This window comes from Psammomys obesus, unplaced genomic scaffold (genome assembly GCF_907164565.1).
Source record: "Psammomys obesus unplaced genomic scaffold, mPsaObe1.curated_primary_1811, whole genome shotgun sequence".
Classification (NCBI taxonomy): domain Eukaryota; kingdom Metazoa; phylum Chordata; class Mammalia; order Rodentia; family Muridae; genus Psammomys; species Psammomys obesus.
In genome coordinates, this window is record NW_026585895.1 from 28191017 (window position 1) to 28217229 (window position 26213).

Consider the following 26213-nt stretch of genomic DNA (forward strand, 5'->3'; position numbering starts at 1 on the left):
AACTAGAGCTTGAATCCATTGAAAAGCTACAAATGCAATGACTACGCTTGAGCACTTCTCAAATGGAGAACCAACGTATGTAGGAGCAAGCCAATACTCTGTTGTTTGCCGAAGCAATTCTACTGTATTCTTAACCTCCTGCTAAATTTTAAAAAAGGGTCATTAAAAAACAGTTACGCTATTTTTACTTAGCAGCTTACATTTTTCTCCTGTAATTTTCTTTTTATATATTATTACGCTGTTTATTAGCACTAAGGAAAAATCAAATTTACATGTTATGTTTATAACAAAGTGACACTGAGGACCTTAGATATTATGTGCTCGTTTCTCTGTGGCCTGCAAATCTGCAAACAGAGAACACGTCCAATGTTCATAGGAAAGGATGGTCTAGTACTCTGAAAGCTGTAGGTCTGCCTTGAAGCTTGAAGGAAATTGCGAGGAAACAGAGGAAACGGAAAAGGCCATAAATTAAATTACTACGGAAAAGGCCTGATGCTGTTTCCTCACACCACTTGGGGCACTTTATTGTTCTGTAAACGTCATGTTTTCGTGGAAAAATCTTCACTTTGCTATAGGTCTTCTGCTTTGGCTGTGGTCTTATTTTATTGAACAAGTTTTATGGAAATCTGAAAAAAAGATAATTTAAATATTTCTAAAGAATCAAGTTACGAACTGGAAAGTTTTTACAGAATTTTTCCCCCATTATTGTGCCCTGATATATTTTTGGCAGTAGTATTAGGAGTTTTATAATTCTATGATCTTTGGGCAAACTACATTATATGTCCATGGCTCAGTTTTTATTATCTATTAACCTAGAAATTAATATTTTAACATCTTTAATGTTTTGAGGTTTCTGTTATATCCTTTGTTAATAAAATTTACACTGAAAATAAACTTCTTTTAGTCATTATCAAAACATGAAAATAAATATGATTTTAAAAGAATGTACTTATCTTCTTTCTAAAACTCAAAATCTTAGCCCTTCAGTGGTCAATCTAACACAACCAAAACACTGAAACTATAATAATTTTCAGTTAAGTGAAACAATTTATATCTTATAGCAGCATTTTCATAAAATAGCATATTTCATTTCTATAAGGCGGGTGATTTTAAAACATCAGACAACATAGAGTCCATACTTTAATATGAACGATATAAGAAAGAAAATTAACATTTGAAAACAAAGCTCTCAAAAGTCTCTATAAAGCCATTACTGGACTCTAAGGAGTAAATACGAAACCATATGACACAGTGCAGCTTAACTACTTTAACACACTACTAAGTTCATTAGTCCAAGAAGTGTGCTTACAAAAGCCAAGAGATAACACTAGAAACAGAACATAGCCAGTGGACAAAACTAATACAGACCCTGCCTTAAAAAGGATTTACATGAATGGGCATGTAGAACGATGGTAGAGTGCTTACCTAACAGAGATGTAAGCCTGGCACTGAAAAACAAAACCTAAAGGCATGAAATTGTATTCCCTAATATGTGACGGAACACGAGACTGGCAGGAATGGAGATAAATAAAAGAGTAGACTTAGGATTGGGCAGAGGAACAGAAGCTAGAGATTGTAGGCAGGACAAAAGCTTGCTGTACCAAAGAGGTAAAGTTTGAAATGAAGTGAATGACATCTAAATGAATGAAGTGAATGACATCTAAGCGACAGACAGAACCAACACTAAGGCAGAAACTTTCTTGGCAGCCAGGAAAACGTAATGAGATGCAAATGGTTAGAGAAAAGAGACATAGAAGTGTCTATTGTGTGCACATATCCATATGCAAAGGATCTGTGTACGTATGTTTCTGGAGTGTATTTGTCTATGTATAAAGACATGAGATCTATGAGATGAGTTGAGGATTAATTGGAAGATAATGTTCATAGAAATATAAAAATTCTTATTTAACATTATCTGTGTGACGGCTGAATTAAGAAAACAAGGGACGTGTTGGGTAAGACTTGGAAAAATAGTGAATCATATTTGTATGCATAAGATGTAACAAATAGTAGATGTGGGGGCAAGCTGAGTATTGCAACAATGTTGCCATCTACAAAACCAACACTTGGTAACAATGATTCTATATAAAAAACTGTGAACAACGAAAAGTAAAATTAACAAGTTTAAATTTTGTGTTTGGCCAAGATCCTAGTTAACTATGCAGGCAAAATTTTATGAGGCCTGTGAGCCACAGTTAGGACAGGCTTGAAAAGTTTGAAAGAAAAAAAAAAAAAGTCAAAAGTGACTTTAATGGCTGGCTCTTTGACTACCCCCCCTCCCCCCCCAGGGAGGAGCAGACTTACCAGGCCACAGAGGAGGACAATGCAACCCGTCCTGATGAGACCTGATAGTCTAGGGTCAGATGGAAGGGGTGGAGGATCTCCCCTATCAGTGGACTTGGAGAGGGGCATAGAGGAGAAGAGGGAGGGGGGATGGGATTGGGAGGGGGCTACATCTGGGATACAAAGTGAATAAATTGTAATTAATAAAAAAACAATAAAAATAAAAAAGTGTCTAGATATTTTATGTGTGTACATGTGTGTTTACAGGAGACACAGCTGTTAGTGTGAGGGCAAGTGTGGAGGACACAAGTCATCATCACTTGGTTTTAGAGAAACACGCTCTCTTTTGGCCTGGAGATCATCAATCAGGATAAGCTGGCTGGCTAGGAAACTCCAGGGGCCCACCTGTCTTCACCTCCCCAGTGTTGGGATTAAAAGCACATGCCACCACATACAGCGGTGATGTGCTTTTTAAAAAATATGGGTGCTTGGAATCAGGCTCAGGTGCTCTTGGGTGAGGGGCAAGCACTTTACCAACTGAGTGAGAAATCTTTGACTTGGGCATCCTGAAGCCAAAACATGCATTTTCTTTTCCTCTGATGAGGAAGACCAGAGACCAAAGCAGTACAAAAAATCTATTAGCCCTGCTCAAATGTGTGTGTCAGTGTGTGTGTGTGTGTGTGTGTGTGTGTGTGTGTGTGTGTGTGATAAACTCACTGTGGTTCCAATCAAGGCTTTAATTTTCTTTACGTAAGGCAAATAGTTTTGAAAATTTTAACTCTGCTTTCTAGTTTTAATGTTTTGTATTGTTTTGCCCCCCCCCACAGCTATTTTTTTTGACACGTTATTGCGTATATCCAAATTACCTGATGAATCTTTGAGAGGTTTCTCAACTATTTTCACTGTGACCATAATAAAGTTTTATTTGTATAAAATGCTGCTGGAATGCTTCAAATTCAGCTCCTATTAAGAAATCATGTTTTTCAGAAAGTTACTGACCACTTATTGTAGGTGTTTTGAGTACCTGGAGATATTATACAACAAACCCTTGAGAGTCTACAGTTTTTTAATTTCAGAAAAATAGTACAGAAGGGTGCTTCATGCTACTTGATTCAGGACAAAAATAAAATGGAGGAGAAAAGAGTAAAAAATGAAAATGTGCTTGAGGTCAACCTTTAGTTGACTTGAGTGGCCACAATCAGTTTAAGATTATCTCTTGAGAGCCGTGGGTTCCTGTTAGATATGGTATGAATTACATCTATCCTTGGAATAAAAGGCCTGATATTCATTCTTTTGCCTAAAATTTTGGGAAATCTAAGAATTTCCTGAAGTTTTGCTATTAAAGTATGCTTGAGCTTTAAGCTGCAAGTTTGAAACATCCCAAGTTGGAATTTTTCTGAATTCTAGCAGTACCAAGTCAAAGGGGAAGTGAAGGCCAGATAGGAAAGTAAATTCAGATGTTGGGGGGCCTTGAAAGATGTTATTATTCCGAAGTTATGTGTGTGAGTGTGTGTGTGTGTGTGTGTGTGTGTGTGTGTGTGTGTGTGACAGAGAGACATGGAAAGACAAAGAAAGAGATAAAGAGAGGGAAAGATGGAGATAGAGAAAGGAGGTGGAGAGAGAAAGTAGGTGTAGTAAACTAATTCTTTTTCTAGAAGATCTTTTAAAATTAAAGGCCAAAAGAATGGACTTTCTACTCCTGAGAATCTTCTATTTTCATCCCCAATAGATTTCATCCAGCTGCTATATATACAAATAAAATATACATGTACGCCAACTATCTGACCACTTAAAATGGTAGCAAATATAAAATTTTACTAATATCCCATCGATTGGTATGTTTTTTTTTCTTATTTTCATATCTCCAGCATATACACTGTGAACATAGGTGTTTTAAGTAGAAATGACATATGAAATTGTTCTAAATATGAATGAGCCACAGTTTATGCCAAATCATGACTAGTCGTTTAATTAATATCACTATAATGAATTCTCTTGAATTTTGTTTCCCATAGATCAATGCTAGATTTTATAAAATGACAACAAATTATGATAGTGCCATACTTATTATAAAACACAAAAGTGCCAACGACAACATTCACTGAACTAAAAATGATCAACCATACTTTAAAAATTAACTATAAAAGGTCAGCCTTCCCCTACATTTCTGTTGGCTATGACAAACCACAGACTCTAGAGTGTAGGGCAAGGACACAGCTTACAGAGGTACACTCTCCAGATGGAGACAGAACGCAGCTGGACATAGAGGTTTTGATCTCAGAGCAATAGCATTCTCAGCTTGTGCTAGGAGTGAAGACTACCTCACAGCAATTCTTGGAGTTCACACAGCTCTTGTCCTTCTCGATATCTGACTCACGCCTTACATCATTTGACTAAAATTTATTATTTCTAAGTTCTCAATTTTTTACGATAATTGTATATTTTACAATTTCAGTAATTAACTTAATTTTCTTTTTCCTGGTAGCATACATTTTGTTTGATTAATTCAATGCCGTTAATCATTTCATATGTGTTCTAATTATTGGCATAGAAATCAATGAGGGTTCATTGAAGCTTTTACAAAAAGAGGGTTTTATAAAGCAGTGATAATATTTCATAATTAAGATATTGTATAAGGCATTACATGATCTCTCTTTTACTCATAATACAACACAAAATAAACCAATCCCAGATAACCATGTGACAAAAGGCTAATAAAGACATTTTAAAAGCAAACACAAAGTGTATTTTTCCCAAACAGTTCAAATGTTTAATAACAGTTTCTTATTATTTATATTTATGTGCTTTTTCAATCATATACAAATTTTAGTAGGGAAATAAACATTCCTAAAAATGAATTATAAACAACCGTGTTTTAGAATACTAAAAGTATTTTTAAAACTTTTAATTCAGCAAAGTTAATATTTTCACCAAACTGAAATAATGGATAAACAAAAGTACAGAGACTTTCATTTCTTGGGGGGGGGGGATGTTCTTCATGTCCCCAAGGTCATGTTCCTCAGTAGCCATTGTTGGGATCTGCTGCCACTGCAGTCCTGCATGGTAGGCACCATTTTGTCTTCTTCAGAAGGTTCATCAAGACATTGGTTGCTGTTAGCGTGTCTTAAAGTGAGTCTCTGTAAAAGAGAACTACAATCAGTAATGTACCAGCACTCTAGCTGAAAGCTGCTTTTAAAAAATAACAGTTTCTGAAAGATAGTAAAAGTTGATTGATCTAATTTTGTTTTTTGCTTTTTTTCAGGTTACTTTATTTCACTGTTTTTTGTTACAAATGTATGATACGAAGCGCAATAATCACTGCTTACAAATTAGCATTAGCATCTGGATGCACAAACTAAGAATTGCTACTATTTTTTGTTAATGTTGGCTGTTTTTCAGATTGATCTAATTTTTAAAACATGATGCTCCATACTTATTTCATCTCCAAAAATATTCTATATAATTTTATGTATATCAATATGACATGTTTTTAAAAGGAATTGCTCATAGATTTTTCTAAATTACATGTATAGCTTTGAGCATAAAAGGATTGTCATTGTCTATTTGAAGACGATTAAAGAAATTGAGTGATATTCCTTACAGGTTCCTGAAAATTCACATATCTTTGCCGAAAGCTTATTCATGTCCTTAGATTTCAGTTGAAGGTGACAAATACTAAAAAACTTATAAGCTTAGTTTTATAGCCATGTGTTAGTCAATAACAATTTGTTAAACACAGAAGTCAGTTGTACAACTGCTACCAAATGACCCAAATGGCTAAAGATGCTCCTATATAAAACTACTAAACTCCAGCAGCTGGACATTTACTGTAGAACAGGGATTTGTATAAGCACCAGAAGTGATCAGTCTCGTTTCATTGGATGCCTATCATTTTAAGGATCTACACATTTTTACATATAATACATATTAAGCTACATGAAATATTTTATTATCTTCACAGTTCTAATACCTCCACAGTGCTTAATCATCAGTTTTAGTGAAATCAGTCACATTCCGGGACACTATATTCCAGCATGTTTTAAGGCAATATGCTTTCAGCCTATTAATTATATATTACTTTGCTAATATCATGGACCATGCCAAGAATCACAGGAAAAGTTCTCTAACTTAAAGTGCCCACAGATGTGTGAGGTGGTTTGCAAGTGAATCTTGGAAACTGCATCCTAAACACATGCTTTTTGTTTTTTGTTTTGTTTTTGTAAATTACAAAAATTAAAAATAGGGAGAGTCTTCTTTTTATAGTTTTTTCTCACTCTTGATAGTATGTTGGGGTGTGCATATGGTTAAGATATCAAGAAACACCGGTAACCTCACTATGTAAGAAAATATAGAATAGCGGACAGGCTGCTGTGAAAGATGCCTCTCTGACCTCAAGCAGGAAATTAAAAAGCAAGGCGATTAAAAAAGAAGGTGATGTCAAGACTGTAGCCTTTGTTGTCATTTTTTTTAATACAGAGTATCAAGCCATTTTTAGCTAAAAATGAAATTGCCTAAGATAGCAAAAAGTAAGGTTATAGCTGGTGTATTAGGATGACAGGAAATTGAACTATTAGCCAGTTTTAAAATCATATATAAAACTGAACAAAAACAAGTATTTTTTCTTTTACAAAATGTTGTAGGTAAGATTAATAGCAACAGAGAAAATTAAATTTCCATCTATACATACGTTCTCCTTTGGAAAAACACTTGCCATTTTAGGCTTCTAGTTGATCTTTCTTTCAAAAACATAATTTTTGCACTTATTTAGTAGGATGCCATACACTGAGGTTTACTACAATTTACTGCCATTATGTCTGATCACTTATCACAGTATTTGATTGATTTATTCAATTACATTATATCATATTGGAGTAATAGATTAATTATAGTTTTTTTAATGACACAATGTTAATTGAGAACTTTGTAGTTAGTATTGCTCTTTCTAATTAATATGCAAATATCCCCTTGAAAAATTCATTAGTGCTCAAAATCCACTGTGTCAAAGAACAAATGAACAGCCATCATACTCTAATACAATACAGAAAACTAGAAATCCAGACATTTCAGATTCAAGTAGTCCTGTGTTTGAATTTATTTCCCACCTTTGCTACCTATGGGCACTGGAGAAAGCCACCAATGTCATGCTGAGGACTCAGAAAATTCTGAGTTACATTTATCAATTTTTTCCAAGCTCCTTCACCTTCTGCTCAGACAGCTGAACTTCAGTCAACTCGACATCCTTAGAGACCAAGCAACAGTAAAACTCTGTGTTTGGGCAGCCTGGCTATGGTTTAAAAAATTAATGACCTGAAAAAAGTGCATGTGAATTCCGGACAGGAATCAAAATGTGGGCTGCTATGCACAGAAACGTGTATATTGATTCCTGGTCTGATAGGTCTTACCAGCGCTGTCATCTACTCTGAGAATGATTCTATTCAGGCCAGGTGAGATCTCAAAACCTTTTGCCAGAATGTGACATGTGGAAAAACTAGCTCCTAGAAGTTGTGGGTAGCACTGAGGTAATTGCTGTGGGCTCTCCTGCTGAGAGAAGCTTCCTGCTCTAGCACTCAATGACAGACTCATGAGACAAAATATTGAAGCCCCAAACATGTAGTTGGGCACTGTACAAAGAAAATATGGATGCTTAGAAAGCAAACTCAAATATCGCATGTGAACTGCCTTGGGACAAATTCTCTTTATGCAAATTGTCTTGGCTACTCCAACTATTCCATCTCTACAAGGACTTTCCATCTCTCAGATGCACTCTAAACTAGTAACACCAGTTCTGGCTTCTGGTCTCCTCTTCTGCTCTTAGCTTGCCACATGAAGTGAAGATCGGTTGTGCACCAAGAGCTTTAGCTCATTAAGTGGAACCAGTAAACCTCTGGAACCTCCCATGTGTTCTCACAGTCAGTGGCTAAACAATATAAAACCACTTATTTTTTTTTAATCTTTTCTGTTTGTAGCAGCTTTATTCATAACAGCTAGAATCTGGAAACAACCCAGATGTCCCTCAGTTGAAGAATGAATACAGAAATTGTGGTCCATTTACACAATGGAATACTACTCAGCAATTAAAAAGAAGGAAATCATGAAATTTCCAGGCAAATGGTGGCAACTAGAAAAGATCATCTTGAGTGAGGTATCCCAGAAGCAGAAAGATACACATGGTATATACTTACTTATAAGTGGATATTAGACATATAATATATGATAAACATACTAAGATCTATACACCTAAAGAAGCTAAGCAAGAAGGAGGACTACGGGTAAGATGCTCAATCCTCATTCAGAAAGGCAAATGGGATGGACATCTAAAGAGGACAAACACAGGGAACAGGACAGGAGCTTATCACAGAAAACCTCTGGAAGACTTTACCCAGCAGGGTATTAGAGCAGATATCATAGCCTTTGGGCAGAGTGAAGGGAATCCTGTGAAAGAAGGGGGAGATAAGACCTGGAGAGGACAGGAGCTCCAGTAAGAGAGCAACAGAAACAAAATATCTGGGCCCAGGGGTCTTTTCTGAGACTGATATTCTAACCAAGGACCATTCCTGGATATAACCCAAACCCTCTGCACAGATGTAGTCCATGAGAGTTCAGTCTCCAAGTGTGTTGCCTAGTAAGGGGAACAGGGGCTGTCTCTGACATGAACTCAGTGGCTCTTTGATCACCTCCCTCTGAGGGGGGCAAGGGGGCAATGCAGCCTTACCAGGTCACAGAGGAAGACAATGCAGCCAGTCCTGATGAGACCTGATAGGCTAGGTCAGAGGGAAGGAGAGGAGGACTTCCCCTATCAGTGGACTGGTGGGAAGGGCAAGGAAGAAAAAGAGGAAGAAAGAGTGGGATTGGGAGGGTATGAGAGAGGGTACTGCAGCTGGGATACAAAGTGAATAAACTGTAATTAATAAAAATTTAAAAATATAAAAAAAATTCCTGGGTAATGAAAAATATTATTAATTAAAAAAAATCTTTTCAATCTGGTTATCAGGTGAAAAAATTGTAAATAAAATAAAATATAAAAGGAAATAAAAGAAAAAAGTAATAAAAATATTTTACATTCAATAATTTAATAATGTTCTTATTTGGACTGTTTACAAAAAAAATTCATAACCATTTGTTGATTTGAACTGAATAACAAATCATTTACTTATTTAGAAAGAAAATAGTCATAAATTTTACAAGTGATAAATTAAATGTACCTTGTTGAAAGTTTTTATTCTTGTAATTACATCATCTAAGCAAACACAAAAAAAAATATAGATACAGCTTTTTCCACAAAGTTGTTGAGAACAACGGTGTCTTTATTAATAAAGCAATGGTGCTTTATAAAAGTTGTGAAGATGAAGAACACACACACACACACATACAGCTGAGCATCTAAATAAATAAACAAAGGAGAAATAATTGCAAAGTTCCAAAATGATCCACTACTGACCCATGTTATATTTAGTCATATTTTCACCTCTGACACACAATTTCTTTTCATAGAGACACGGCTATTGTTAGGTTAAAATAAAATAATATTTCACAATATACTTAACCCATTATATTCACAGACATATATGTATATATTTTTAAATAAAAACTTGAAATACATTTTGGTTAATGATAGACTAATTGCTACTTAAAATATCCAGTCTCTAAAGTACTGTGTAGCTAAGAAGCAAAAGATATATAAATAACTCCCTAAAACATTTTATTAAAATCTAAAATATCTAAATCTAAAGAACTGTAATTACTAAAAAATATATTTAATAAGTCTGAAACACAAACCTCTGAAATTCATTAAGGAAAATAATCAGTAAGATTTCCAAAAATATTTCTAAATATTTCTGCTCTTGTGTAATTTCTTAGTAGCCATTTTTGCAAAGCGCTATCATTACAAGTCTCGACGGTAGGACGTTGTGAGCCATCCGCTCCTTTGCCTATTGAGAGGCAGGACTGGGTGACTGTGTGAACAAGCATGCGCGTCTGTTTGACAAAGAAAATAATGAATAATGACAAACCAAGTTCAAAGGCAATAATAAATCAATCATCCCAGACAACATACAATTTCTCCTGAAAAAGGTTGGGAGACACACTTCACAATAATTGCATCCATGAGGCTGTGAGTGGCAACCGTTCAGATGGTTTTAATATCAGCTTTACTCAGTAGAAAAAATGGAGTTAAGACAGAGATGATTAAGAAGGAATTTGACATCAGATGGTGGAACATTTCAAACAAAATGCTATTTTTGATAGAATTTCGTCCTCATCATCTTATAATAAAATCCATTTTAGGATCGAGTGAGGTTTTTTTGTGAGAGGTTATTTTTAAATATTTGATTAGTGCACAGTTTTCTCTTAATTGGTATAGTCACAGTTTTGCCTCTAGCCCTGAGAGGAGGCTAAGGAAGACTTCTTGAAATGGTTTTATCTCCTGTTTTCATGGGTCTAGCCTGGACTTGCTAAGGAATCCACATGCAATGACATACTCAGTTAGCATGGCAGAGTACATGAAGAGAAGAACAGGGAAAGATAAATCTCCCCTGTGAATGTAATTGTTAGTTTCGTACCTGACTGTATCTTATTTCCCAGAATCAGCTAAAGAAAGTTAGATACATATTACATAAAATCATCAACTCCAAGGCCAGCCCAGGGAAACACGAAATAATATTGCTGAACAGAGCAATTAGTAAGAACGATGCAGGAAGGAAATTCAGTTGAAGTAAACTTTAATTTGCGGGCAGCGTAATGGATGCAGTCATTAGATGTACATTTTCCCTCTACAGAGAAATGGTGTATGGGAACTTAGTATGCCAGAAAGGGGAGCATGATAAAGCATAATGTTTTCCCTATGAAATGAGGCTGCTGGTGACAGTTTAAACAATTGCCTCCCCTCCTCCCTGCAACACACAAACACACACACACACACACACACATTTTTATTGAGACATGGTTTCTTTCTTCGCTGTCCTGGACTCGCTTTTTAGACCAGGCTGGCCTCGAACTCACAGAGATACATATGCCTGCTTCTGCTGGGATTACAGAAGTGCACCTGGCTTGACTTGTAATCTTAACTAAATGTGAAAGTGTCTGCATGGTTTAAACAACACAACCTCGTCTACTGCTCAATTGATGGTTTTATTGTTCTGAACTTTTCTTAGAAAATACCTTCTTAATACACAAGGTTTTCTTGTTAGGAATTAAACATTTCATGCACCATTAAAGAAAAAAAATGGATTATAAAGATTATCTCTAGATCAAAAAAAATAAATAATGACAGTGATTTTGCTTAAGAAATCAGGACCTCCCCTATCAGTGGACTTGGGGAGGGGCATGCATGCAGAAAAGGGGAGGAGGGAGGGGCTTATGGGGGGATACAAAATGAATAAAGTGTAATTAATAAAATTTAAATAAAAAATTAAAAAAAAAGAAATCAGGGCCAATGAGAGACCTTATGGAACAGATACAATCATATTTCATTTTCTCCATAAATGTTTATAATAACCACAAAAAATGAAAAATGTATTTGAAGAGATACTTTTAAAAATCTACAAATCAGGAGAAAAATTAAAACTCTTATTCTCATCTACATAATCTTTTATTTTCCAAACCACATGTTGCTTAGTTTTCTTTACTTGAAAGCAAAAGATGTACTCATTTATTCTTAATCTTCTTGCTACAAGAGAAAATGATTTATATATATATATATTTTTTTTTACTAATTATGTCACATACTACAGATGAGATTGAAATCATTGAATTAAATATCCTTCTTTCATTTTTATTCTGAGACTCCTTCCTATCATTAAGATACTCTTAATCAAACAGAGGGTTTCTGTGACACAGATTTTAAAAGTGAATGTAAGTCTCATTTGATATGAATGTCCCTGTGATTCAGAGCCATTGAATAGAATGCTTTGAGAAACACCTCTTTCACATGTCATGAGCATAATTTCTTTTGTAATGAATTTTACATGAGTTACAAAGTCAAAAGTATAAACATTTTGACATAATTTAGCAGTAGCAGCAGCTGTCCTATGCTGAATGCCAGGAGAGGTTCAGGTTTAGTTTCACCATAGTTTTAGTTTTAAACATTTTATTTTTTGCGGTACTGACAGAATGAAAGGGCAATAAAGAAAATAAACACATGAAATATTTTTGTGTATATATTTCCCATAGTTATTTCAATAAATAATTTGCATAGCCTATCTGTATTTTCACTTCGCTTATTTAAGAACTTGTGTTTTTATATAAAATACACAAATTTTTACCAAATATTTTTATTAATTCTTTGAGCATTTTATGTACGTTCTCTGTCAAATTAGCAATGAATGCTTCTTTATTAGGCTATCACTGCAAGTCAGTTTTTGGAGCAATGTGACATGCAGGCTCCCATGCAGTTTGCAGTATTTTTCTACAGGAAGTCTTGTTGTTGTTGTTTCTATTCAGAGTTTTTCTCTGTTTTTGGCTGCCCTGGATTCGCTTTTGTAGACTAGGCTGGGCTTGATCTCATGGAGATCCACTTGCCTCTGCCTCCCTAGTGCTGAGCTTGCAGGCATGTACCACTGCGCCTGGCTCTATGGTATGTTTTAAATTAAAAAAAAAAAAAAAACTAATTTTGTTTACATTGGTGTTCTGCCTACAGACTGTTGTGAACTTCCATGGGGACGCTGGGATTCCTTTAGAAAAGCAGCCATTGCTCTTTACCACTGAACTGTTTTTCCAGCCTACTCTGGAATTTTTTTTTTATTACTAAACAGAGTTATGTGAGCCAACAATAGAGCCTTGTGATTCAATGCTGTGTATAGAATGCTAATCACCATATCTAAGGATACATAAGACAAGATTGTATTTCTACAATGACATATTTGTATCTGATCTGTCATGAACTCCTTACAAATCTACTCTCCAAACTGCAAAGTTCTTACTTACAGCCAATTGGAATCCGGCAAAGAAAACAATTTTGGTGATGAAACAAAAAGCATAACACTTGAATTAAAATACTATTTAAGAAAATCTCCTGATATTTTGAAGAATACATGCAGCTGGCTGTGTAGCTAATGGCAAAAATGACTACAGAAATCTCAAATACTAAAGGCTTAAAAGAAGAACAATAAATTCTGTCCTGGCATGGCGGCACACATCTTTAATCCCAGCACTCAGGAGGCAGAGGCAGGTGGATCTCTGTGATTTTGAGGACATCCTTGTCTACAAAGAAAATTCCAGAGGAGCCACGGCTATACACAGAGAAATGCTGCCTTGAAAAATAAACAAACCATCAAAAAAGATAAACAAAACAAAGCAAACAAACAACAAACAATAAACTCATGTTCTTACATAAGAAGCAAACTATGACTGACCTTAGACTATTACATTGCTTTCCCTTGGAAAGAAGTCATAGGTTTCGCAATCTCTTGGCTAAATACTAAATAACGGTTGTCTAAGATGTCATCTCAAAATGTTTTTATTGAAAACACTTAGTATTGTAACTTATGAGTGCAAACTCTGCAAGCAGAAGACTACAAGCATCCTAAAATTCAAACGTGTATGTTCAAGAAAGGGATATAAGTGCAACAGAGTCTACTGAAATTTCCATGAACTTATTCTAAGAAGAAATCAAAGCTATGGGTCACTAGGGACACGGAAAGGTAATACTAGTCTAATGGATACCACCTTCAAAAGGTAAATTTAGCTATTGTTTATTAGAAATTCTACATAGGAACGTGGGAGGGCTGAAACTATAAGCCACTTACCTTAAAATTATATTCCCATTTACCTGCTTTCTGATAAGGGTAAATAAGAAAGGTTGGTTAGGAATGATGTAAAACAAGCCTCGTTTGCTTTAGTAAGTTCAAGTGATGTTAATATATGGAATTGTTTCCTATGGAACGGAGTGTAAAACAAGTGTTTCCTCAGCCAGCTTGCTCAGGCATGTGAAATGCAGCTCTTATTTTAGCATCATATTTTGCTCCCTGTTTTTCTTTGTAGAATAGTGTTTGTTAAGCAGGAGTTCTGTGATCTAAAATTAGATTGAATCACTGTATGTAGTTGCCTGGATGTTCAAAAAGAAATGTGACTAATACACATTACAGGAAAATGTAAACTTGAAATAGAGAGGGGCACATTTGTGATGCTGAGCCAGTGAATAAATTGTAATAAATAATAAATAAATGAATGAATGGATAAATAAATAAATAAATAAATAAATAAATAAATAAATAAATATTAACTGACTAGTAATTTGATATTTGGTATTTTTTTTCTTTGTTTGAACTTGCTGGAAACAGGAATTCCACAGAACTGAAACATCTGGATAATTTCATTGATATTCTATACAAAGTCTATCCTGTAGTGCTGATAAAAACACTCATGTTCTCACCAAGTCGAAACAGAGAAGACAACCATAAAAGAGAATAAATAATAATTATATTGTGTGGTTTAATAAGTTTAAGAAATATTGACATATATGTGCTCAGCAGGTTGTATTTATATATCCAGCTGTACATTTGTATCTTTGAATATGGAAATATAACAATCAATAATCAATTTGAAAGGAAGTGAGGAGGTTGGAATTTGGAGAAAAGACACATGGGAGTCCTTGGAGGAAGGAAAAGGAAAGAGAGTGATGTAATCATATTTTAATTAAAATATATTGTACAAATCTACTTAGAGGAGTCAGAATGTCTGCACTGTGAATGTTTTAGTCAGAGATCGGCGGTTTTTAAACCAATGCATAGTTAGGTTTATTCAATTAGAAGAAAAACTATATATTAATTACATTATGAAGGCATTTAACTAAACTGTCTAAACCAGCATTGTGATAAAGTAAATGTATAGCTGTGTGCCTTTCCAAGCAGATTCTGTTTCTCACTGATGGGCTTTCTTATTAATGAAGGAAATGAGACATCCATATATGACTACAACGATCCAAATGGCCATCAGCATTTGGTTGTTGGTAATATGTGCCCAATGTCAGTCCAGCTTTAGGATCCTCACCACGGAAAGCATCTAATCATTTCTAATATTTCAGTTACCTCAGGAAGCAAATCAGTATTGGAGAAAACTGGCATCAGTGCCAGACACCTTGATGCATACAATGGCATCGCTTTATTAAACATACAAACCAAGAATAACTTTTATAAGGTTGTGTCGAGAATGGCCTAAGGAAACAGGGAAATCAAAGCCTTCCATTAACTTTGTTTTCTTCTTTCTCCTTGTTCTTGCAAGCAGATAACAAACCAAAGTAGCCAGAGAGACTCCATGCACAGAGGTACGCGCTGTTCTGTGTGTTGTAATGGTTCTGTCCTATTTATGACTCTTTCTTTTCTAATGCTGAAAGGAAGTGGCAGAGAAGGTGGCAGAATATTTCAACAGTTCACACTGTGAGATTCGCAATTGAACTAGTAACTAGCTTTCTTTGAAAACTTTATTAGGACCTAAATCCTATCCCTGCTCCTAGCAGGATAATCTGTGCCTTAGCTTTGTCCTGACAAAGCTCAAAGGAGAGGAGTTTAAGGTTCATTGCAGCTCTGTAATTTTGTGAACTCCACCAGGTTTTATTCTCACTCGATACTGCACCACCTCAGAGGTTTCTCAAAGACGATGCATTTACCCTGGCTAGCAAATGACAAAGAACTGAATTAAAGAGGTAGCAAGCTCACCTTAATACCTTTCCACGGTTGGACTGTGAGAACAGAGCCACTGAACAAGGACTTCTCTTTCACACCTCAGCAAAAGGACTGACAAGTCATCCTTTTGCTTCTTTTCCTTCCCTTGAATCTCCTAAAGGCCTTGCGTTTCCCACAGTACTTTGTTGTCATTTCCTAAGTTTGCATTGGTTTCCAACAGACTATTAAAAAGAAGAGGTCTGGAGAGATGGCTCAGCAGTTAAGAGGATTGACTGCTCTTTCAGAGGAACCATGTTTAATTCCCAGCACCTGTACAGCAGCTCACAACTGTTTTAACTCCAGTGCCCAGACATCTGCTGCCTACTTCTGCCCTCCATATGTTCTACATACACAGACGGCATTCAGAAAAATGCCCATACACATAAGATCAAAGTAAGCAAAACGTCCTGATTTTTTTTTTCCTTCTGCTCACCTTTATTTGGGAAATGAAAAATAAAGACCAGAACCATTATAGAATTTGCACATATCTTTTTAAATTTTTTTATTGTTATCATTTATTACCATTTTTTCAATTTGTTTCAGGCTGTGTCCCCCTCTCTCATCTCCTCCCAATTCCACCCTTCCTCCCTCTTCTCCCCCTGTGCCCCTCTCCTAGTCCACTGATAGGGAAGGTCCTCCTCCACTACTATTTGAATATGACTATCAACAATATTATCAAAGTGAAGGAATTTTAATTGTGACTATAGAAACTGTTGTTTAGCCAATAGCTTCAGAAGCTTTAAAGATTGAAATGTTATACGGAAACCAACACAGCTTCTTCTTATAAAATATATAATCCTTTATTCCTTAATATGTATGTACTGTATTTCTCTGTTTTAGGAAAAAAAACTAATAAAATTTTAGGAAGAAATTAAGTAGCAACAGCCCAATGTTTCATATAAAGATAAATATTATTCACAGGACTTCCATGTTTCTGTTTTTTTTTTTTTTTCTTTTCTTCATAGAAGAGGCAAAGTCTGGTTCAAGTCCACATTCCACTCTTGTATTTAGTAGGGAGATGGTCTTCAGGAGATTGAACATAAAGGAGGGTAATAGCAGACAATAGTTCAGGAAAACAAAATGGTGGCCAGATAAAGAAAATAAGATGTCAGCTGGGAACACATTAATGACACAGAAGAAGATTTAAGGTGTTTGTTTTTATGTCACATAAAATATTTATGTCCTAAGAGCCTGGCAATATTCAAAATTTAGGCTCCAAATTAGCCTCGCACATACATTTAATCCTATAAGAAGTGATTTTTTTTTTCTATTCAATATATGAGTACACAAAAATAGTGGAGATTAAATTGGTACTCAAATGTCTTTTAAAAGTTCTTGTTATAGCAGTGGTGTCCGGAAGAACTGATATTTCTCCAAGCAAACGTTGGGCTTTCATGAAATGCTGCACCACAGAGTGTGTTTACCTTTATGGTATTTTTATCTCATTAGAATACAGTGTAGCTTTACTTGCGATTGTATCAGTTACCATTTAATAATGTCTAACGTACACAATGGCCAATTCATCCTGCTCAGTCGGGAAAATTTAAAGAAATAAAGGTATTTCTGAGGCCTGACTTTCTCTAGAGAACATATTGCTTTTTTTATTAGCTCCATCTGATGGCCAAAATAATTTTTGCACATGGTCTAACTATTTTCTCTCTGCAATTTTGTTGTTTCACTATCCTGCTCTCCACCATAAGGGTGTAATATGCGGAAAAGGGACTGCTTGGCTAACTATATGCCCAATTAGTGAATTCAACTCTACCAAGAACCCACGGCGGTGAATAGAAATAGATTTCTTCTAATTTTCTTTCCAAGAAAAATACATCTTGTTAATTTTATCACATCTTTTAAATGTTAGATTGAGAGTCATAAACATCAAGTATTATATCTAAAAAGATTTTAAAATGCAAACATTTCAATATTTTCCTCTAGCTGTCTATTTACACTTCCTTATTACAGAAGCATAATTTGCTGAATTAATATTGAAATATACATGAAGATCAAAAAATTTCACCACACAAAAGTATTTTTATAACATTGGACTAGATTGACAGAATCTAATTCATATGATTTGCCACCCCAATGTTTTCTACACATGATTGTGCATGCTAAAAAAAATGCATTTCTACTCTGGGTTTAATTGGGTTTTTTTTGGGGGGGGGATAATTGAACTAACTGTTACATGACAAGGAAGTCAAAAAATATAACCTACCTCAGCATCATATTCCCATAGCTGATTTCCTCTCATATGGTGGCATTTCAGCATGGTTACGGGTCCATTGAGTCTCGACACATCCAGACACAAGTCATCGGTTCGTATTTCTTTGTCAGCGGTATAAGAAAACACCTGAAAACAGAGAGTTGAGCTAATAAAATAGTATGTGGTTGGCAAAACACACTGCTTAGCAGAGGGGTTTGTGTATGACTCCATCTCCTATCCACGTGCCTCACACCCTCCTCTGCCGATCATGCGAGGCTGCATCATGTAGCTGTCGTTTTGTTCAACAACAAAATGCAAGAACATCATCTCCCTTAGAAGACTGTAATGAAGCTTTGGTTTAACAAACCATATTAGTAAAGGTTTTGTGCTGGACTTGAAATTCCTTTTTGATCTGAGCTTTATGAAGCACACATATATTAATCAATACTGAAGTCTGTAGACAGCAGATCTCCCCAGAGGTCTAACTAACCTTCTTCTCTCCTTGTCACCAATGATCTAAATCTAAACAATCATTGCTTCACAAGTTTAAGGACATCTTATGAACCTTATTACTATTTTCAGCAGGTTTATAGATGTAGGGTAATTATCTTTTCACGGTCTCAATAACCAAAGCTTTATATTCTACTATAATTTTGCTTCTTCTATGATTTCTGCTAATGTTGACAACCTTAAATCTTTTCAAAATACTCAGAAAATGAAACAGCAGGTTAATGATTCACTGGAAATTCAAATGGAAACTATAAATTTTATTTTGTATTAGTATTAATTATTTATAACATCTATTAAGGTTTCATAAGGGTTGTTTTGAGCATAATTTTAACATTAGGGTTTTTTTTCTTTTTTCTTTGATCATCACATTCCAGTATTCTATGGGTCCTTTTAAACTTGAATGTCAGATGGAGTATAATTAGAAAGGTCATCTCAGAGGTTTTGGTTTTCCCAAGAATTCAGCTCTGTAGCAGCTTTATTCATAATAGCCAGAACTGAAAACAACCTAGATGTCCCTCAACCTAAGAATGAATAAAGAAATTGTAGTACATTTACACAATAGAATACCACTCAGCCATTAAAAGCAAGTAAATCATAAAAATTGCAGGGAAAAAAAATGGATGGAACTAGAAAAGATCATCCTGAGTGAGGTAACCCAGACACAGAAAGACACATATTGTACGCACTCATGTATAAGTGGATATTAGCCATATAGTACAGGACAATCATACTTACAACTCACAGACCCAAAGAAGTAACAAGGAGAACCCAAAGGAGCATGCTTAATTTCCACTCAGGAATGGAAATAGAATAGACAACGGAAGAGTTTGAAAAGAGGGAACAGGGTAAGAAAGGCAGCAGGAAGAGAAATGAGGCCAGAGTTATGCTATATAGCATGCGTTACATAATAGTATTTAGCACTGTCCCAGTCGTGGAGCAAATTCGGAGGCTGTGGATGTGGATTCCTACTTTAATAATCTACCTAGAGTCTAGAATTTACAGTGGCTCCTCTTATGCCTACGTGATGAGTCTTGCTCAAAGACCTCAAGAAGAGGTGCTCATATCTAGTGGCAGGCTTTTCTGACACATTCACATTCTACACTTCAGACATGCCTATGATTTTGGGACAACCTTGAATCTCCAGCTAGATTTCCTAGGAAACAGTCTCCTGTGACTATTAACTGTTGGATGTCTCAAGATTATATAGTTGCTTTTACTTGCTATTTGGAATTTCCGGTTATGAATCTGCACAGTTTGCTCCCCTGCTACTTGTACCTGAAACATTTGTATGTTAAACCATATTGTAAGGTACACTATCACCAGCATAAACGGCAACAAAATGCTTTGTTTCCGTATCACACATGTTGGTGACTGAGATAGATTTCTTTCCTTAGTGAAGTTTTATCATACATTCTTACACACACACACACACACACACACACACACACACACACACACACACAGCAATTTCTTCCTTTTCTACTTCCCAACAGATTTTTTTTTAAAACCAGTAGTAATCAGTACTTACTAGAACTGAAACTAAATTACAGAAACTACTGATTTAGCATGTCCTCAATTTTCTTTTGCTAAATTGATTTTAATACTGATTGGGCTAAAGTTCATTTATTTTAATTAAGCTAAGATGACTAGGAGCCTATTATCTGTGTGTGCTTCACCCACTCCCATCAGACAGGAGGAAATAGGAAGAAGTTGTCAGTAATGGAATTCTTATGCCTACAAGCAACTTCATATACTATGCTTCATATAAACTGCACATTTAAATGTCCCCCTTCTTTCATTGTACAATTAGCTTTGTACTTTTATCAGTATATATCAGTTTACAGAACTTTAAAAGTATGAAAATTAAAATCTCCAAATGTAGGTACAATCTGCAACAATGAAGTTCAATATAAATATGTACTGAAATTTCAGCCTATAATGTATTTCACTCTAAGGATACATTCTAAAAGAACACATTCTGGTCTACTCTCAAGAAAAAATATACTTTGAATAGCAAAAGGATAGCAATAATAACAATAATGTACTTATTTGGATTTGCTAATCACGAGTTTAGAATGTGTTGTTTAGTAATTTTAATCAAAACTGTAAATGTGATGTGGTATCACATTTTATCCTCATTTTTAAATTGAGTTCATGTTAGGTTGCAAGGCTGAGGTAAGAAATAGGTTTCCCTGCAAACCCCTCAGTTCGACACTGCCTCTGCCTACTCGGAATTCTCATGGAGAACAGTCAATATTTTTACTCAAATCTTCTCATTGTAACTTCTTCTTTGTTCCCTATCTGGCAGGTTCAAAGCTCCCTGATCAGGGAGCATTTGTGGCATTTTAGAACTTCCCATTCGGGATCATCTTTCACCATGCTGCTAACAAGGAAGAAAATGTGTATTTTAAGGCTGAGAGGCTCTGGGAAATGCTGACAACAGGCAGAGCCATTCAGACCCCTCGTTTCAGTTGATAAAAATCAACATCACCAGATGTGAGGCAGGTCATAGCATGCCACACTTGCCAAGTGCCAGAAGCACACAGCAACTCTCAGAGTGGTGTCCTGTGTAATTTACAGGGCCTTGCTTGTAATTAATATAGTCAAATTTTTCATGACAGTGTGATTCCATTGTCCTGCTTGGTGTCCGCACCTACAAAGTTGCTCCAATTAAATTCTCTTTTAGTGAGAAGAAAAACATTTTCATAGAAAAATGTGGTTAATTTTACCCACCTTCCTGTGTCTCCTGATACATTCTGAATCGTGTTCTCTAAAATTGCGTGTGGCTATGATGCCATGATCTTTAGAATGTGAATCTCTTCTGGAATTGTGCTTATTAAATTTGTAATTGATTGTTATGATGAGGTAATTGATGTTATGATCAGTGTTAGAGAGGTCCTTAATCCAAAATGACTGGTGTCTTTAGAAGATAATGACAGACAAGATGAGCCTTGGGAAGATGAAGCAGAGCCTGGAGTGACTGTTTTGTTGAACTTTTCCCTGGGGTCATAAAAAGATGCCATCTAATACTTTGTTTCTGAAGCCATGGCAACTAGAGCAGAGCAATACAGTAGTAAGCAGGAACATGCCAGTAATAATGCAACTGCTGAATCTTTCTGGAAATGCTTTAAAGATCCTTGCCTCGAAATCCAACTATTGCACACTTTTCCAGCTGACAGTAATCTCAGAGATGCCACAGTATATAGGAACTGAAGGGTACAATGAAAGTGGCACTCCGGGGGTAGGGGGAGCAGCCTTGCCAGGCCACAGAGGAAGACGATGCAGCCAGTCCTGATGAGACATGATAGACTAGGGTCCGATGGAAGGAGAAGAGGTCCTCCCCTATCAGTGGACTGGGGAAGGGGCATGGGAGGAGATGAGGAAGAAGGGAGGGCGTTATTGGGAGGGGATGATGGTGGAGACTATAGCTGGGACACAAAGTGAATAAACTGTAATACATAAAAAAAGTATATAAAAAATAAAGTGGGACTCTATTGTGTAAATGTACCACAATTTCTGTATCCATTCCTCAGTTAACCAGATTCTGGCTATTATGAATAAAACTGCTATGAACATGGTTGAGCAAATGTCCTTGTTGTATGGTTGAGCATATTTCAAATACTACTCAGCAATTAAAAACAAAGAAATCATGAAATTTGCAGGCAGATGGATGGAACTAGACAAGATCATCCTGAGTGAGGTAACCCAGAAGCAGAAAGACACACATGGTATATACTCATTTATAAGTGGATATTAGGCATATAATATAGGATAAACATACTAAAAGCTATATTCCTAAAGAAACTAAACAAAAAGGAGGACCCTAGGGAAGATGCTCAATCTTCATTCAGAAGGGAAAACAGGATGGACATCAGAAGCAGAAGAAGACAGGGAACAAAGCAGGAGCTCACCAAAAAGGGCCACTGGAAGACTCCTGATCAGGATATAGAAGCAGATGCTGAGAGTCATAGCCAAACATTGGGCAGAGTGCAGGGAATCTTATGGAAGAAGGGGGAGATAGAAAGACATAGAGGGGGCAGGAGCTCCACGAGGTTACCTACAGAGCCAAAAATCTGGGTTCAGGGGGTTCTGGGTGCAGAGTCTGAAGAATCAACCAAGGAACCTGCATGGAAAGGACCTAGAACTTCTGCTTAGGCATAGCCCATAGACTCAGTCTCCAAGTGGCTTCACTAGTAAGGAGATCTGGGACTGTGTCTGACATAAACTCAGTGGCTAGCTCTTTGATCACCTCCCTTGGAGGGGCCAACCTTACCAGGCCACAGAGGAAGACAATGCATCCAGTCCTGATGAGACCTGATAGGGTAGGGTCAGATAGAAGAGGAGGAGGACCTCCCCTACCAGTGGACTAGAGGAGGAACATGGGGAAGAATAGGGAGGGAGGGTGGGACTGGGAGGTGACGAGGGAGGGGTCTACAACCAGGAAACAAAATGAATAAATTGTAATAATAGATAGATAGATAGATAGATAGATAGATAGATAGATAGATAGATAGATAGATAGATAGAAGACAGTAGGACTCCATGAAGGGTCTTCTACTCAGTCATCACCCATGATGAGGTGGGACATTCTGTGACACAGTTGTTCTGGGTCACCATTGCTCCTCTTATCACTCCTTACCTGTGTTTGGTAAGAAAGTACAGTAAAACTAATTGGCCTCAAGGAGTCGGATTTATTGCAGTTACACTGCAGACTGTAAATGATGTGCTCTGGGATGACTGGCCATTTGCATCTCCCAGAAAAAGTAACAGAAGAGTGACATATTTGCAAACCACAAAACAGCAAAGACTGAAGCTAATGCAAGAAGATAAGGGTAGGAATGATTCTCCTTTAGTTTTCTAAGTCATGAGACTCCTGACCGTGATTTCAGCCTCCAGCCTTCAGCCTTCAGACTAACAACATTCCGCTGTTGTAAGTCACAATGTGTTGTGGCAACTTATTACAGTAGCCCTAGAAAACTAGTAGATCTTATGCTCCTGATGTGAACTGAAGGATCTCAAAGATGTGGAATCAGTTTTCTGAGTTTATATATCTATCCACCCATCCACACATCCACACATCCACCCATCCACCCATCCACCCATCCATCCATCCATCCATCCACTGATCCATCCATCCACCCATCCACCCATCCACCCATCCATCCCCTGATCCTTCCTTCCTTCCTTCCTTCCTTCCTTCCTTCCTTCCTTCCTTCCTTCCTTCCTTCCTTCCTTTCATTCTTATGGTACTAGAACTTGAACTCAAGTCCTTTTTCATATTGCAGTTGTTCTCAACAAGTGGGACATGGCGATGATGACAAAACTCTATCTCCAAAAATATTTACATTGCAGTTCATATTACAATGCATTCATAATTACAGTTGTGAAGTAGCAACGAAAATAATTTTATGGTTTGGGATCACCACAAGACAAACTGTATTAAAGAGTCACAGTATTAGAAAGGTTGAGAACCACTGTACCAGGCAAATACTGTATGGCCAAGCCAAGCCCTAATATGATTCTTGAGATTAGACGTTAAATGAGTTTAATCTTAGTGACTATACTAAAAATAGCAACAGTTGGTAGTTTTATTTTCTCAATGCATCATGTCATTCATCTTCCTCTTCATCAGCATTTTCTGTTTGGATTCATTTTCAGTAGGCTATTTGTTTTTCCTATGAATATTACTCGACATTATTATATTGAGGTCAGATGGACTCCTCTCCCTGAAGTGATGTCCTTAAAAAGAATAAAATACACACAGGATGGCAGTTCATTCCAGCCTCATTTCCTTTCATTCTCAGAGTAATTATTTCAGAGAAGGTAAGCATATTTTATTATTTCATATAAATATTTCATTTGTTCTAACTTTAATAAGTTTTAGGAATGATCTATTCATTATCTTTTTTAAAATATACATTTTATTTGTATCTTTTTAAATGTTTATTACAATTTGTTTACTTTGTATCCCTGCTGCGGCCCCCTCCCTCATCTCCTCCCAGCACCACCCACTCACCCTCTTCTCTCCCTCTGCCCTTTCCCTAGACAGAGGACCTCCTAGCTTATCAGGTCTATTCATTATCTTAAAGCTCTTATTTCACAGCATGAAAGATTAAGTCCATATTTTTGGAATAACATGTTTAAAATCCTGATATATATTAATACATATTCACTATTTTTACTTTATGCCGCTTTACAGTCTGTTTCCTCTTAAATCTTTTTACCTAAGGACCTGAAGTGAAGATAGATTCCAACAGCAAAGGCTAGAGATTTGTTAGCTCCTGCAAGACTCCTTCAGCAAACAGCACGGGAGCCGGGCGCCCTCTGCTGGCTTTGTATTGCCACAATTTTTTTTCTTTTATTGTTAGATGAACATTAGACAAAACAGATATCCCTTTTATTTTATACATTAATTTTAGTAAAATTGATTTTGACAAATAAATGCTAATTAAACACAAAGGATTTAAATAATTTTTACTTAGTATTTATTTGAATACTTAATTATTAGTTTAAATAAGAACTAAAGTATTTAAATATTCCTTAAGCATTTATTTAAATAATCTTTATTTAAATAATCCACAATACATAAAAATTAGCCTCATTATATAAGTTGTGACTGTCTTCTATTTAGTTTCTATTTTATAAAATTTTTCCTGTCAAATTCTTTGCAGTAGTATTTACTATAAAATATTTTGTTTGAGGTTTTTTTTTTTTATATCATCTGCCAATTGATTCACTTTCTTGGTAAAAATTACTGATGCACAAGTATTTCAGAATTAAAATACCATAACCACACTTTTAGCTCTCTGCTGCCATTTCTCCCCATTAAGACAATGTCCCTTATACACTTAGCAAATTTAGTCAGCTAGACACTGCACCCTCTAGGATATCTCTTTAAATATTTTGAGTGTGGGAATATTTTAAATCAGTCAACAGACATTCAGAAAGATAAAGAATAAGATAAAAAAAAATCCATATCTGCATTAAAAAGGTTGTAGTAAAAGAAAAAAGAGAATTGTTTAACAACAAAAAAAAAAATTAGTTTTTTTGGAAGATAATATTTATTTCCTAAAATATTGTCTTTCTGTGTTTTTCTCTGTGTCTCTTTCTCTCTCTGTATGTGTGTTATTTTGAATATCTCCGCATAAATATAGATGGACTGGAGCTCCTCACTGAAGTTGTTCAGTAGAGATTTCCTCAAGTGATGCCTATAATGATCCTTAATGGATCTAAGTTCGTACTTAGATAATACCTTCAGTGTATTATAATTGTAATGTTCTAAAATTCTACCACTGAAAACAGGACCGTGTGGCAGGGGTGACTCCATCTGCAAGGTGTTTGATGTGTCAGCATGAATAACTGAGTTTGAGCCCTGGGATTTTCATTCAAAGCCAAGAGTGGTGATGTGCAAGCGTAACAGCACTGCAGGAGAGGAGGAGACAGGCAGATTTTGGAGGTCACGAGCCACCTGGCCTAGCTGAACTGGAGAAGCTCGGATCTCAGGAAGAAGAAGAAGAGGAGGAGGAGGAGGAGGAGGAGGAGGAGGAGGAGGAGGAGGAGGA

The 26213-nt window shown here is 36.0% G+C and overlaps 1 protein-coding gene across 2 annotated transcripts in view; it reads right to left on the reverse strand.

Annotated features, from left to right (window-relative positions):
* Window positions 1–5119: 5119 nt before the first annotated feature.
* Window positions 5120–26213, reverse strand: part of Galnt13 (polypeptide N-acetylgalactosaminyltransferase 13) — a 614394-nt gene continuing 593300 nt past the window's right edge. For both annotated transcript variants that reach the window (XM_055600843.1, XM_055600842.1), the window contains exons 11-12: window positions 18154–18288; window positions 5120–5420 (exon numbers count right to left, since the gene is read on the reverse strand). In XM_055600843.1, the coding sequence (XP_055456818.1) occupies window positions 5280–5420; window positions 18154–18288 (276 nt within the window). In that variant the 3' untranslated portion in view covers window positions 5120–5279. The remainder of the gene's footprint in view (window positions 5421–18153; window positions 18289–26213) is intronic.